The following is a 15,591-nucleotide window of genomic DNA, read 5'->3' on the forward strand; positions in this document are numbered from 1 at the left end:
GTTTCATGTTTGGAAATGGATGACGACAACTCATTGTCACTTCATGAGTTGTAGAGAGAATATGGCCAGATTTAAAAAACGCAACGTGAAATCTCTTACGAAGTTAAAACTATTTTGTCGATGTTTTGGAGTGTAAACTAGAAATGGGTTGCGAACTATGTCAAATATGTTTATTTATTATATTGTCAATATGCACATGCCAAGAGATTTAGTGTGAGAAAGGGTGATCAACTATGTTTTTCCGGTATTAATGAATTCAATCAAATGAATTTAATTGTTTATGTGTGTTTGTAAGATGATAAAAATATAGTAAAAAAATGCTTATCAAGTTGATCGTCATAACTACATGTAAAGCCAAAATAGAAATAACAAGAGAAAAATGGGGTCAACGACGTGTGAGTAGATTTTTGGATTAGCGTAATCATGAGATGTATGCAGCTGATCAAACTCATTTGTTAACATCAGCATGTAATATATAAAACCATGGTAAATGTTGAAATGTATCTAGTGTTGTTTATTTTATTGAAAATTAAGCAAGTGTGCAATAAAATCTAGGTTTTATTGTAAAGAACGCATATGAAACATACCAAAGTTGATGATGAATATGCCACTCTACTTATTTCAATATTTTAAAAATAAGTAAGTAGAAATTCTTTTACTGAAATGTATAATTGGATGATAACGATAGGTTGATGAACTTTCTTTTTGGGGACTCTGTGTGTGTGGTTGATTATAAATATTTTGCTTATATAGATAAAACATATAAAACAAATAAGTATCATTTGATATGTATTCCATTAGTTGATATGGCTTCAGAGCCGTGCTTATCATGTAATTTTGTTATTTTATATCTTTGATATTTTCTGTTATCAAATTTAAATTTGAATATGTATTTTCCATTTTTGGAATTTTAATATTTTTTTTTATCAGAAATGTTAATGTGAGATCAACTCTCAATTGATGTCACGTCAGTGTAAAGTAGAAAAAAATGACAAAAATTAAAACAAATAAAATAAAAAATTAAAGATGAAATTTGACAAATATAGATGATAAAATCATAAATAATCAAATATGTCAGGCTCTTTATAATAAAAAAAAAAAAAAAACCGAGACCAAAAAACAATTTCCCTGAAATTTAAATCATTTTCTTCCCCACTGGCCACTTGCTTCAGGAATTCGGATCCAAATAAAAACCAATTCGAGGTATTCGGATTTGAATTGGAGCCGATCCATTCAAGGTCGGATTCCTTGACCTGTATTGGAAATACTGAACAACTCCTAATGTTGCGCACTCCGAGATTGTTCATCTTCTTCATTGCATTTGCGGTTTCAGCTGATTTTCTTCGAAGCTAATTGGATCGAACCACGAACGGAACTGCTCAATCGGGGTGCATCAACTGTGTTAACCATAAATTTGAGGAAAATTCTCACGCTTGCTTTCCCGATCAATTGACGCGCAGACTATAGATCTTTCCTCCATTGCTCAGCTTTCAAATCCTGGCTTGATCCAGCATTTCAACAAATTGCGTCACCAAATTCTGGTTACTGTTCGAATTTACTCTGCTTGTCGGCTTATAATTGAGTAGTCATCATTAATTTGGTTGTCGTATGTGATTTTGCAGAGATTTTGGTGGAATACACAAAATGCAGCGCATGCCAGTTAGTATAGAGGAGCAGTTGATAATAAAAGCGATAAAAGATGAATGCCAATGGGAGAACCTTCCGAAACGCCTTCAATCCAATTTGAATTCGAAAGAAGAATGGCATCGAAGGTTCGTTTCTCCCAGTTTCGCTCTTCTGTTATTGACACTGGGTTTTGTCATGCAACTAAATTTGCAAAATCTCCCTTGCATTTGGATACTAATGAGCTCATTTTTGTATTTTTGCTGTGCTCGGTTTGTGTTCTTGGTTGTTTTGTTGCATCCATTTATGTCTCGATATGTTATCACTGTACTTGCTTAAATGTGTTTGATAGCTACTGCATTACGATTTGGCCATTGATTGACCTCTTTTGATGATTTTCGTATTTCTTGATTCTTGATACAAAATTAGAAAACAAGCTTTCTTTTGGTGTATGTCTTTTTCTAGGGCGGATATTCAAACGTTTATTGCAAGAAAGGGCAGACATCTAATTTTTTCCATTGCATAGTATTTAGCTGAAGTGAAGTGCCATTGATACATCATCCTCCTCTCATGCAGGATAGTCGAATACTGCTTAAAGAAAAGACTTGTATGGAGCACTTGTTTTGCTAAAAAAGTGTGCAAAGAAGGTGAATACTATGAAGACATGATGCAATATCTACGAAAGAATCTAGCGGTGTGTATTTGATGGAATGTCCTGACTCCATAATTTTATTTTTCTGATTAATTATTTTTCAAGCTTCGAAAAAGTTGATAATCTGTTTCCATGATAAAAGGCCCAATGAATTGTGCGGCATTTTAGAAATTATAGGCTAATACTGTAGAAATTTCAATTAAAATCGGAAACAAGACAGCGCCCTTTAATTGGGCGGTACATTGTGGAACTTGACATATGGAACATCTGTTTAATTCAGGATCTGTGGCTTAATGCTTGCAGTTAGCGAATGTTTCCACTTAGAAATATTAAAGGAGCTGACTCATTTTAGAGATTCCATGTCATGAAAAAGACAATCGATAGGTGTTTATGCCTTAAAGCTGAAGTTTATTTTATTATTGTCTTAACATGTTTGTTTATTGTTTCTGCAGCTGTTTCCCTACCATCTTGCGGAGTATGTTTGCCGTGTTATGAGAGTGTCTCCTTTTAAATATTACTGTGAAATGATATTCGAAGTTATGAGAAATGGTATGAGAGTCTCAAAGTTATTTACTCAGATTTAGTATGTGCAATCGTATCTCATAATCATGCATAAAGAGAGCCAGTTTGTGCCGATATTAAAAGTTTTCGAGAAACATCCTTTGTTATTTTGGCACATCTAATGCTCATAATCGTGCATAAAATTTCATATATTAGTTATCTGGATCAAGAACATGTCAAAACTATAGAGTAGTAAGTAAAATAAACTTTTTGTCTAAAAAAACGGGAGGATAGAAAACACAGTAGGATCTGTTTATCTGCTTTCAATAAATCTCAAAAGAACATCTTCTGCTTTTTTGCTTGGTAGTTTTTTGATTGACCATATAGCGTACAAACTTGTTTGATCAACTTTCCAATAATACTGGCTTTCATCTGCTGAGTCGAGCTGATTTCCCTGCTGCATGGAAGTACATTGGCTGTAGTAAGTGGGAAAAAAAAGAAACAGTTTTGTTTTAAAAAAAAATTGTGTTTTTCTTTGAGATTTATTGGAACCTCATTATCTTATTAGTGAACACAATGTAGCGGTGGATTGGTGGGACAAATAATAAACAGGCTACATCTTTGGAAATACCGAATGCATGATTGCCTCATAAACTCAAGATTCAAAATATTACCTGGTGCTCCTTATTGATTAGGCGAGACTTTCAAACAAAAGATATTACATTTTTAGACACCATTTTCAGTTAGTCGATTGAAATAGTGTTACTCGAAATTGCTTTTCTCATTAAATGAGGGCTGATTTTATTTTTGATTATTTAGGAGTTTGTTGTAAAACAAATCATAATTATTGTCCTAGCTGACTTGGGGGTATGATTCAACTAAACATGGTTTCAATCTCAATGACTCAGCTCGTGTGCTTGCTATTCATGCCTTTCTGGTCATCACGTGTAATCATTTTTTCCTTCCACATATTTGCAGAGAAACCATATGACAGCATCCCTAATTTTAGTGCAGCTGATGCCTTGCGGCTTACCGGAATAGGCAGAAATGAGTTTATCGATATCATGAACAAATGCAGATCTAAGGTAGGTTCTATCATACTTGATGGCTTGTTCAAAAAACATGTTAAAAGTTACCATTCACATGGTACCTAGAGCTTATAAAATATTCTTGTAGTCATTATTGTTCACTTAGCATGATTGAATGATCTAATTTTGCAATACACTTTTTATGCTTCCAACGTAGGCTTCCCACCTTCCCATATTTTTAGGTATTCTTAACACCATTACTTTGATCTTTAGCAATGACCATCTGGAGGCATTAAGATTTCAAACCCTTACCAATGTGAGAAAATGAAGGTTTTTGTTTTTTGAATTTATGGTCAATATTGAGTCTCGGTTTAGCATTCCCATTTAGTTTGATTCTGATATCTGTGTTGCTCCATCTTGTTATGACAATTGGTTTCTATCACTCTTAATGTTTGGCTTCCCCCATCAAAGCAGTAGGACTACCAGAATTAAATTATTTGCATGACTTGGATTAGTGATGAAGCTGAGGAGGAGTCCTCAATGAGGAAGGAAAATTGATGAGCTTGAAACCTCCTGTTTGCAAAGTTTTCTAGAACTATCTTCTCAAATTTTGAACCTCATAATTACCTGAACTGTTCCAAACGTTGCCAGAAATTATGAAGTTAAAAAATTCAGAAAATTAATGAACAATTAATTTGGGATTATGTACATAACTAAATAAAATCATATATAATCTCTGGAATATTCCTACAAGAATCGTTCACCTTGAAGTTGTACCTAGCTGGATATTCAGAATGAAGATAAATTGGCGGTTGAAGAGGCTCACTTGGTAGATGTCTTAAATGTTGGGCAGCCGGAGGTGAACTAGTGGTGGACCTCAATCCCCTTAACATATTAATATAGTTGCCACTTGTTGTACCTTTCGGAGTTTTATATGTTGTATATGACATGAATATTTTTTACCTGTAACTTATATTAACTTCTTGGTGGATGGAGAGAGCCACTTGCATTTGGGCGCATGGGATCAAGTCTGTAAACCAAAGGAAAGAGGTGGATTGGGCATTTCGAAAATCAATTTCAAAAATACAGCATTGCTTGGGAAGTGGTGGTGGAGATTTTTCCGAGAAGAGGGAACATTGTGGAAAAAAATTATTGTTAGCAAATATGGGTTACAAGAAAACGGTTGGGATGCGGGGTTGGCAAGAAATGTAACATACAGATGTCCTTGGAAATTTATTTCTCGGATACACCCAACTTTTAAGAATAAGATTTTGAGTAAGGTGAGAGGAGGAAATAAGATTAGATTCTGGGAGGATAATTGGTTGGGGGACTGTTCTTTCAAGGTTTGTTTTCCAGCTTTATTTCAGCTTTCATCTTTTCACAATTTGACTATTTCAGATTTTGCTCATTATGATAGTGCAACTTGCGACCATTCATGGGATTTTCATTTCAGAAGGGGGGTGACAGATGTGGAGATTTGATGAGTTGACAGGGTTATTAGAAGTTTTAGAGCCGGCTAGATTAGTTGAGGGGGTGGACGATTTTATTCAGTGGAGCGGGGATTCATCGGGTTTGTTTTCTGTTAGTTCTTTCTACGAGTCTTTTTTCTCAGATAACTTTCACCCAAAATTTCTACTCTTCGATGCTATCTGGAAGGTCCCTGTTCCTAGTAAGATCCAGCTTTTTTCTTGGACATCAACTGTGGGTAAGCTACCAACATCGGAGACGATTCAAAAAAGATGCCCCGGGCTTGCATTGTGCCCCAATTGGTGTGTTCTATGCAGAAATGATTCGGAGACTCAGGACCACATTCTCATCCATTGTCCATTCTCGTTTTCATTATGGGTTAAAGCTTTGCAGGAGCTGCGGTTGGTTTGGGTAACACCTAAATCAACCAAAGATTTATTCAGCATGGATTTGGGACAGATCACGGGTAAGAGAGGAAGAATATTTTGGCAAGTTGTGGTTCATTGCATTTGCTGGACGGTTTGGTTGGAAAGAAATCAAAGAATCTTTGAAGAAAGACAAACGGATATCGACAAATGCTGGGAGAAAATCAAGATTAACGTTGCCATGTGGATTGGAAATCACAAAGATTTCAAGAATGTCTCAGTTTTGATTTGATAAGACAGTGTGATTATGTGTATCAGTAAATTATTAATGCTATAGGATGCTAAATTAGGACAGTCATCATCTTCTATAATTGATGACAGTGAATTTCTAGTCCACTGTTGTAATCATTTTTAACACTTCATTTATAAAATATTGTTTCCTGTCAAAAAAAAAATATTAACTTCTTGGAGTTTTCCAGAAAATTATGTGGAAGCTAAACAAGTCCATAGCTAAAGAACTTTTGCCTGTAGAACCTGTTGACTTCGTAATTGAGCCATGGTGGGGAGTTTGTCTCGTCAACTTTACGCTGGAAGAATTCAAGGTTAGATTTTTAAAACAAATTCCTTCTAATATTCTGCTTTTGTTGAATCATCATGGAAACTAATTCCTCGTAATACCGTTGTAGGGTTTGCCACAGATTTAATTATAAAAACATTGCATATTTGGATAAGTTTTGCTTCAAGTTTTATCAAACTGACGCAGACTCTCATTTTGTCTTTCCCTTCTGTTTTACCTCTTTCCTAGAAACTCTCAGAAGAAGAGATGGCAACGATTGATAAAATATGTAAGGAGGAAGCGAATTCTTTCATCCTTTTTGATCCTGAAATTATCAAGGGTCTATATCGACGGGGACTTGTTTACTTTGATGTACCCGTTTATCCTGATGATCGATTCAAAGGTGATTTTATGTACATATGATTAGAAAGTTATTCTAAATCTATTTTATTTCTCTCCACCTCCACAGCGAAAAGTGAGCAACAGTAGAAGAATGTGAACAAACATTATTGATCGAAAACTTCTTCTGGTTTTAAGCTTATTGCTAACCCAATTTTATGTTACATGCCCTGATAACCTCTATCGAATTCATTTGTAGTCAGGAGCAGACCAGGTAGAGGTTGTCCCTCAGAAAAATTTTAGTCGCAATTTCTATGAAATTTTTATGTTTCAGCACGAAATATGAAAAACTGCTCCTCCTGCAACCCCCTTGATTCCCTGAATTGGATTTTTCTGCCTACCTCTGTTTATGTTACTTTCTGTCATGATCTATTTTAACCCTGTTCATCACGTTCATCTGGAAGTCTTTGGACAGATAACTCGTTTCATGGAATCAAACAGATCTTTCTATTTGATAATTTTAGGAAACCCATTATGGTTTATGCTTGTCCATTTCCAATAGCAATTGCTTTCTAAAACAATACATTAAACGGAGGGTGAAAAAGGTTTTCATAATTATATTCCATGCTATAAAGTGTCATGTTCTTAAAAGTGGGCCTTATAAGAATTAAGATTTTGATATTGTTCAGTGTTTCAGTTTCCAGGCTTGAAGGATTTGTTTCAAACAGGGAGCAGTCATATGAAGATCCCATTGAAGAGTAATACACTTATCTCGTCCTCCTTTTGTTTTAACTTTTATTTTTTTAAAGCAAACCTTGACGTCATGGATTCTAAAATCCAGGTTGCTTTATGCTGTTTTTGTGGTGTCGAGTGAGAATTCTACTGTCGCAGAATTGGCAACAACATTACAAGCTGATCTTTCACAGCTACAGGCTGCTTCATCTTTTGCTTGCCGACTGGGATGGGCAGTAAAACTTCTAGATCCTGCTTCTATTCTTCAAGAATCTAATGTTCCTGGATCTCCTAAGGGTATTCTCAGCGACGAAGAAGAAGGTTCACATGTGTCCATTGGATCTGCAAATTTGTCCGGTGATGGCAGCGCCCTCCAACAAAGCGAAATGTTAGGGACAGAAAATCATGGTGCAGCTGCCGATTGTTCTCGTGTTGCCTTTGTTGTTGATGCTAATATAACATCATATCTTATGATGGGATCTGTTTCTCCAGGTCTGTCAGCTATTATTGTCTCAACTTTTTTTCTCCATTCTTCAATATAGACAGTTCTGTCCCTTCCCAGTAGACATTCATTTCAGTCCTGACTAATATTCGTTTTTTACTGCTGGTTAATGTTCATTTCTTAATCGAACAGTAATTTAAGATGTCATAGTAACCAATTTCTATAGTTGAAGCAATAAAGGTTTCAGACAGTTGGAAATGATCTGGAGAACTCCTTTTGTAACTTCATGTCTCAATGTCTGAATGGAAACATGAAAGCCGACCTACCAATGAAATATTTAAGTATACATTATAGTAATGTGATCTTATCTGTGTGTAGGACTTGCAAAGTATAGCTTTTCCATCTGCATTATTGCTGAATCGAAGAACTTTCTTTATCATCATAAAATCACTATAGAAATCCCCTCGTTATAAGAAGAGTATCTGGGAAAAGCTTATCATAAAACATAGGCAAATAATGTGTTAATGCTCTTCAACTTGAATGTAGTTTTTAGCATGTCTGTTGCACATTTCAGTCGATATAATCCCAATTAATTTGTAGAAAGATCTTTTATCGTTTGCAGAGTAAATGTTTGAATTATTTTGAAAGATGAATTGGATTCTTCATTATTAGAAAGAGAGGGTTATAAACTGATGAACGAGGAACATTCAGAATCGCACGAATGGATGTTTTAATGAATTAGTGCTGTGAAGTAAGGGATAAGTAGAGTAAATACAGGGTTTATGTTGTATCTCATTTTTCCTTCTCATCAAAAGAGCCTGGGGCGATGGGATAACAGGAATATGACTGTTTCATTTCTCTCAGGCTTGTCAGCGAGGTTCACTTTTAAGTACACATAATCAACTTTCTCTTGTCTTGTCCTTTCCACATTACATTTTTTTAATAAATGTATGCACCAGTTTAATAATTTCTTTAAGCATTCTGGTAGAAAGTATCTACTCCTGCAGGGGCTATGCATAAAATCTACATGATGATTGTGGTTATTCCCTATCGCAGGTCTAAAATCTCATGCCGTCACACTGTATGAAGCTGGGAAACTAGGTCATGCTAGCATTGCAGATCTTTGCAGAGATCTAATCACTTTAGAGGGGACCAAATTTGAAGGAGAATTGCAGGAATTCGCTAATCACGCCTTCAGTCTCAGATGTGTCCTGGAATGCCTAACTTCAGGTGGGGTTTTTGCAGAAGGAAGAGACAGTATTAGGTCAATATCTGTGAGCAACGAGGAGAAGGATTCTGTTATAACCGATGTTTTTTATGTTAGCAAGTCCACAGAGTCAGGTCCAAAAGATTCTGATTTCAAAGCCGAGGATTATGTGCATCCTATAATCACGGAGGGTAGTGGTTCTGCTGGCCCTTTAACTGGGGGTACCAGTGATGAAATTAGCTCTACCACTCTATTGGATAGAGCAAATTCTTTGGATGATGATTCTAAATCGGGCCTTAGTTACGAGCTTGATCAAAAATCTGATTCTGCTGAAGGTTTTAGTATGGGAAGAAAGACGAGGAAGCAGAGGAAATATCGAGTTGATATTCTTCGTTGTGAAAGCTTGGCTGCTCTGGCTCCAGCAACTTTGGATCGCCTATTCATCCGTGACTATGACATTATTATGTCCATGATTCCGCTTCCTCATTCTTCTATTTTGCCAGGATCCAAGGGCCCCATTCATTTTGGTCCTCCATCTCAGTCTTCTATGACTCCATGGATGAAATTGGTCCTGTATTCAGCTGTCTCCAGTGGACCTCTTTCAGTTGTTCTGATCAAAGGACAATGTCTAAGGCTGCTTCCTGCACCATTGGCTGGTTGTGAGAAAGCCGTTGTATGGTCATGGGATGGTTCAACAGTTGGGGGATTGGGAGGAAAGTTTGAAGGGAATTTAGTTAAAGGAAGCATACTTTTGCATTGTTTGAATTCACTTCTTAAATTCTCCGCCGTGCTGGTCCAACCTCTTAGTAGACATGATCTTGATGATGGAGGGAAAATAGTAACTCGAGATGTCCCATTGCCTTTGAAGAACTCCGATGGTTCAATAGCTTGTATTGGGGAGGAACTGGGACTACGCATAGAAGAAAGTTCAAAGTTAAACTTGCTGCTGCAGGACATTTCAAATAAAATAAATCTATGGACTATTGGTTATATTCGCTTATTAAGGCTGTTTAAAGAGAGAGAATCAGAAACCTTTTCAGTCGATGATGGCAAGTATGAATGGGTTCCATTGAGTGTAGAATTTGGTATCCCACTTTTTAGTCCCATATTATGCAACAGTATATGTAAAAGAGTGGTTTCTTCAGAGTTACTTCAGACAGATTTACTCAACGATCATCATGATGCAATGCAAGACTTAAGAAGCAGGCTACGTAATGTTTGTTCAGAGTACCAAGCAACGGGCCCAACTGCAAAAGTTCTTTACCAGAAAGAGCAACCTAAGGAAAAAAGGTTGTCTAGACAACTGATGACTTATGCAAGTGGAAGATGGAACCCCCTTTCAGATCCTTCTTCTCCTATATCAGGAGCCTTGAGTGAGCATCAGAGATTAAAACTCGCTAACCGACAGCGTGGTCAGACAGAAGTTTTGAGCTTTGATGGTAAAATCCTAAGGTGTGTCTCCTAATTGGATACGTCCTCTATGTTTATGAGTGGTTCAGGCTTTTTTTAAACGTTCTTGAAATATTACTAAAATTACTGTTCTGTTTTCATCTCTCTCCCCCTCTGTGTGTGCGCGTTTGGTCATCTCAAACATGTATTGGTGTTAAGTTGATTGTATTCTTTATATTATGTTTCTTTCATTATTAATTATCGTTAGATGGGAGCAAAAGCAAGATAGTTTATGCTGTTGCAAATTCAAATCATCGTGCATTAAAATCTCAATCAAATTTAGAGGAAATGCAGTACAAAAGCTACTTTTAGTTCTTATAATCATTCAAAGTCAGATGTGTTTGGTGGTTGAAAAAACAAAAAATATATTTACCTATAGTTTCTTTTCTAAACGATGCATTTCCTGCTTGGTTTGGGTGATCCATTATCATTTTCTAGCGTCTATGAATAAGAGCCTGTAATGCACTTTCACACCGACAAATTCTGTTCTTTTTTTATTGAGAGACATGGGCCATTTTTTGGTGTTCTCCAAAATTAATCCAGACTAGTTCACATTTAGTTGAAAAATTATTTCTTCTCTGTAGCATTCTAATCGTTCATCAAGTTTTTTGTTCACATTATCTCCAAATTTTAAATAAAATATATGGTTTTGAGACTATTGTTGATATATTTTGTTCCCGATATGGGATTTTCATTTTTCAGTTTTGAAATTTGACTCTATATCAACACTGTTTGGAGTTTGACCTAATTGCAGAGATGTCGCCGAAACGTTCATTTCTTAAATAACCATTTGATCTTCATGATTTTGCAGATCTTATGCATTGACTCCTATATATGAGACCGCTACTAGGCCTGTTGAAGACTCTCTTTCTTTGGGTACAGCAAAAGGTGAATCAGATGATTCTGACAGCAAAGAAGTAACTCTACCCGGTGTAAATCTTCTTTTCGATGGATCTGTGTTGTGTCCTTTCGAGATAGGAGCTTGCCTGCAGGCTAATCAACCTGTATCATTAATCGCCGAGGCTTCAGCAGCATCTGCATTTTTGGCTGGCGAATGAAAACTTGTCATTCTGAGGATGCTTCTCTCCTTGGAACTCGTACTGGAACTAAGTTGTCTGCAGCTTATTAGTCTTTGTGGTTGATGTTCTTTTGATCTTGATTCATCATTTGATCAAGGCATGATAGTTCTTGAGGTAAAAGCTAATTTTTTGTTTACAATTATCTTCTAGTTTCAGGGCTTCTTGTGTAATATAACTCGAATGTTGATCCTTTGCACTCGCAACATTTTTACATGCCGGTGACTAAACGTGTCAAAAGTTCAGAATCTGACAACCGAATAATTTTCGAGTCCTCTCATGTCTCTATCTGTTAATGTTTTTGAATGCTGTAAATAATTTTCACCCTTTCTCATTCTATTTGGATTGGTTTGTAAATGGGAAATCCAGTTTCATGTTGTTCGTTTTTTCTCTCATCAATTCTATTTTCCTTTTTGTTTTTCGTTTTTTTTTTGCAGGATTCACTCATAATTTCTTGTCCAGTATACAGTCACGACAGGTCATTTCTCACCAGTGCCAAACATTTAAAATTTTTTAGATGTGTGCCATATCTGTAGTGATTCATTTTGTTGTCCCAATTCATTGTTATTATAGTATTTCCTGAACCAAAAATTGTATATGAACCGCTATTATCAGAAAATCAAATACGAAATAAGTTTTCTTATTGATTAGATTTATTCTGTTAACAATTTTTCTTTTTTATCTTCATGGATACATTCCATGCACGATCTTTTATTCCTGCGGGTATGTTTCGGAAATAGACTTTAAATGCTTTGTGACTTTGTTTTTTTCCAGAGTCAATTTGAGCGTCCTAATCAATAGGCTCAGTGTCTATTTATTAAAGGAATGCAGCTGAAGGTCTCATTTTGCTAGAATTGATAAAAACTTTAGCAACGTTTAGAGACTAGACAATGGGCTAATGAACTATTGAACATAGTAGATGTCCCTCAGCATGCTTGTATAATCGCCTTTTGTGTCTTTATTGACCATGACCAACTTTGGAGTGACCTACCTTGTTATAATTTCAGTTGTTTTGGTATCTTGTGTTGTATGTAAGAAAAAATTAGTACTCGAATCTCAAATGGAAGTAAAAATTATTAGAAAGGAATTAATTGATAGATAATCAAAATCAAAGCTGAGAGAACCGAAAGCATAGTCATAACGAAAAGGGAGCACTGCCTCTATCCTGACCAAGGTTATCACAGAAAAGACTTCAACACTACAATGCTAATGGTGAAAAGAACAGCCACTTTGGAGTGAAAAGTACTGCCGAAGAAGATGGTCGAGTAAGATGTTGGGAACCACCGGTTGTGGGAGCTGGTGAAATGCTTGTGGATGGCGGAAAATCTGTTGCCAGAGGTGGTGCAGCGGTGGTAGATGGTGGAGAGGTGATGGTTGGTGGAGAAGTGGTGGTTCTGGATGATGAATCACCACCAGATGCCGCCACTACATTCACCATAAGCTTCATTCCGCCGCCACAATGGCCGGGTATGCCACATATGAAGTAATGTGGACCAGCAGTGTTGAGGGTGATGGTGGTAGCACCGCTGCTGTCGGTGGTTATGGCATTGCCAGCAGGTACATGTCTTGTAGTCGTTCGTGCTCACTTCATCCACAGTGTGACCAGAGGCATAGTTGAATACTGCAAGCATGTAAGTTTTCATCACGTCAAGCCCTCAATTTACTTGTGGATTTACTTATATGACATGCCTATGCCGCATCCGCACACATTAAATATACATATACATAGTTTTTCAACAAGGATGGATCCAGAAATTTGGGAGAAGGGATGTGATGGAACTAGAGACAAGGGGGATAATTAAAAGAATTTACAGGGATGGATAAAGGGGGTCAAAGGTTATAATTTTCAGAAAAATAAATTCTAAAAATTTAATTTGAGTTGGACATTCGTCTGGACTAGACCCCCAACACCCAAAAAAACTCAAGTGTGCGTGTATCGGCCATGAGCTCGGCTGGGTGAACTCTTCCTCAGTGGACCATCCCAACGCATTCAGGTGAAATGAAACCAACCCGGCGGATTGAATTCAGTCTAGTTCTCTCCACTGGCCAAGGTAAGCCGAGATCGGGTTATCAGATCATAAATATTTTGGGAATGAGTCACGGGAAAGTGAACGATAACTTTCATAATTTGTTCTCTGTGTGTGTGTGTGTGTGTGTGAACTTACCAAGGGTGTCACCAACTGCGAAGGTCTTGTCACTAGCCCAGCTTCCATAACCACCACCCATCGACCAACCCGACGAATCCCCGACAGTGTATATTGCCGCTGGAACTCCATGAATTGAACCACAAATCATAATCAAAACAACCAAATTTGAAATCCCACCACCAAAATTTGCCATTCTTGATTTGATTTGAGAACTTCTTGGTGCAAGAACGAGTGAATAATGGGTTCTGAAATTAGTTGTGAGAAAGCATGCAAGATTTTCTTGCCATATATATAATACTCAAATACATAGGCCAGACAGGGAATGCAAATACAAATGAATTAAAATGGAGTTGGTCACTAGAAACTTTAGTTTTTGCTCATTGCGTGGTTGTAAAGTGGTTTTAGACGATAGCCCATGTTACATCCTTCATTCTTCTTATGGGCCAACTACACTTCTTCTAGCCAGTTTAAAATAACACTTACATTTTTATATGGTCATAATCATGCATTTCAAGAAAATCTTCATATATGACATTTATTTCTTTTTAGAAAGTAAAATGCTATCAGGGTTCCATTGTTTAGACTGTCACATTTACAAAAAAAAAAAAAACTCAACAAAAATTGCTAAAAATGCGAATGAATAATTGCGTTAGTTTAACTAACTAACAAGCAGTTGGGCTAACACTAAAGAAGAGCAAGTGAAAAGATACCCTTTTGTTTCCATAAAGCATTAGCCAACACCATTATCAGATAGAGTAGGTGATCCTGATGTAGAGGCAATGCCACCAATCCAATCATCCAAGCTATGTTTATACTTACATTAAAATTTGATATATAAAAACTATGAATCAAAAATAATATTTTAATATATATTTTACCAATTTTATCAAGTTTCATTATGTTCCACCAAAACATGATAATGAAGATTACAACTCTAAGTCTTTCTTTATATTCTTATATAAATTAATATACTATATTGTTTTGATTATCAAATATATATTTTTTTCCTTCCAATCTTTAATTTATATTGACAAGTTATTAAGTCATACCAAATTCCCAACAAAATGCTCACCTAACCAAATAAACCACCATATGCATGCCTAACTCATCTTAAACCTTTTTCTATTGCATGTTTAAAAAAGAAGAAATACAAGTTTCTATAATGATCATTCAGCTCATTTATATGTAATAATTATCAAACTTTATTTGAATTGGTGACTGTTGAGGGGATTTTGATGGCAAAAAGGTCCTTTTTTATATGTCGAAATGATTCGGGTTATACTTGTGATGAATTTATCGGGGTTAGATCTATTATGTATTCATACTGAATTGTTGGTCATCTTAAAGAGAATTCGCTTATGTCAGTTGTCCCACATTGATTAGATAAAATTCTTGATACTTGTAAACTTCATTGGGTCATTTGTAAACTTCACGCTCCAAATGTTCACTCGTGTTTTCTTTTTGTGTCTTTTAGAGGTTTGCCTTAGCCTCATTCCATGCATTTTTTTTATTTTGTCATATAAGATCAATAATTTCTTGAGCAAAAAAAATTATAAAAATGGAAATGTAATATATTTTACCACCCGATCAGCTAGAGCAGGAATAAAATAAAACACATAAACTCTAATAAGATCGTCTCATGGTTAATTTTGTGAGACATATATCATATCTGAACAGATCCATGAAAAAAATATTATTTTTTATTACATAAGTATTATTTTTTGTTCTAGGTATAGATCGGATCGATCTATCTCACTAGATATTGATCCATAAAACCGTATCACAATAGACCTACTCACAATAAAATTGGTTTTAGAAGATTCCATTTTTATTTTTTTAAATAATTTATGGGTCAAATTAAATCGCTTTTTAAGAGACTTATTCATATATTTTTTTACCTGATTTTTTTAAAATAAAATAAATTTCCACTGTGATTCCATTGTTAATTAGATTTTAAAAAATAAAATAAATTTTCACCGTGCTTCCATTGTTAATTAGATGGTCACA

General features: G+C 35.7%; 2 protein-coding genes across 3 annotated transcripts; one reads left to right on the forward strand and one right to left on the reverse strand.

The window, feature by feature from the left end:
• Positions 1-1,159: 1,159 nt before the first annotated feature.
• On the forward strand, positions 1,160-12,092 carry LOC140832770 (uncharacterized). Of its 2 annotated transcripts, XM_073196939.1 has the most exons (12): positions 1,160-1,541; positions 1,623-1,772; positions 2,200-2,317; positions 2,728-2,824; positions 3,755-3,861; positions 6,116-6,238; positions 6,442-6,595; positions 7,229-7,289; positions 7,373-7,755; positions 8,762-10,364; positions 11,173-11,554; positions 11,875-12,092. In XM_073196939.1, exons 2-11 carry the CDS (start codon positions 1,645-1,647, stop codon positions 11,417-11,419), a joined length of 3,021 nt encoding a protein of 1,006 aa, XP_073053040.1. In that variant the 5' UTR covers positions 1,160-1,541; positions 1,623-1,644; the 3' UTR covers positions 11,420-11,554; positions 11,875-12,092. The 2 variants fall into 2 exon arrangements, with proteins under 2 accessions (XP_073053040.1, XP_073053041.1); XM_073196940.1 differs by lacking the exons at positions 1,160-1,541; positions 1,623-1,772; positions 2,200-2,317 and having other exon boundaries at positions 2,737-2,824; positions 6,452-6,595.
• Positions 12,093-12,495: 403 nt separating this feature from the next.
• LOC140831704 (blue copper protein-like) lies at positions 12,496-14,031 on the reverse strand. Its single transcript, XM_073195455.1, is given in 3 exon segments — positions 12,496-12,992; positions 12,994-13,058; positions 13,603-14,031. Coding segments are annotated over 3 exon segments (597 nt in total). The 5' UTR covers positions 13,778-14,031; the 3' UTR covers positions 12,496-12,635.
• Positions 14,032-15,591: the final 1,560 nt, after the last annotated feature.

Source organism: Primulina eburnea, chromosome 5 (assembly GCF_022965805.1).
Source record: "Primulina eburnea isolate SZY01 chromosome 5, ASM2296580v1, whole genome shotgun sequence".
Lineage (NCBI taxonomy): Eukaryota > Viridiplantae > Streptophyta > Magnoliopsida > Lamiales > Gesneriaceae > Primulina > Primulina eburnea.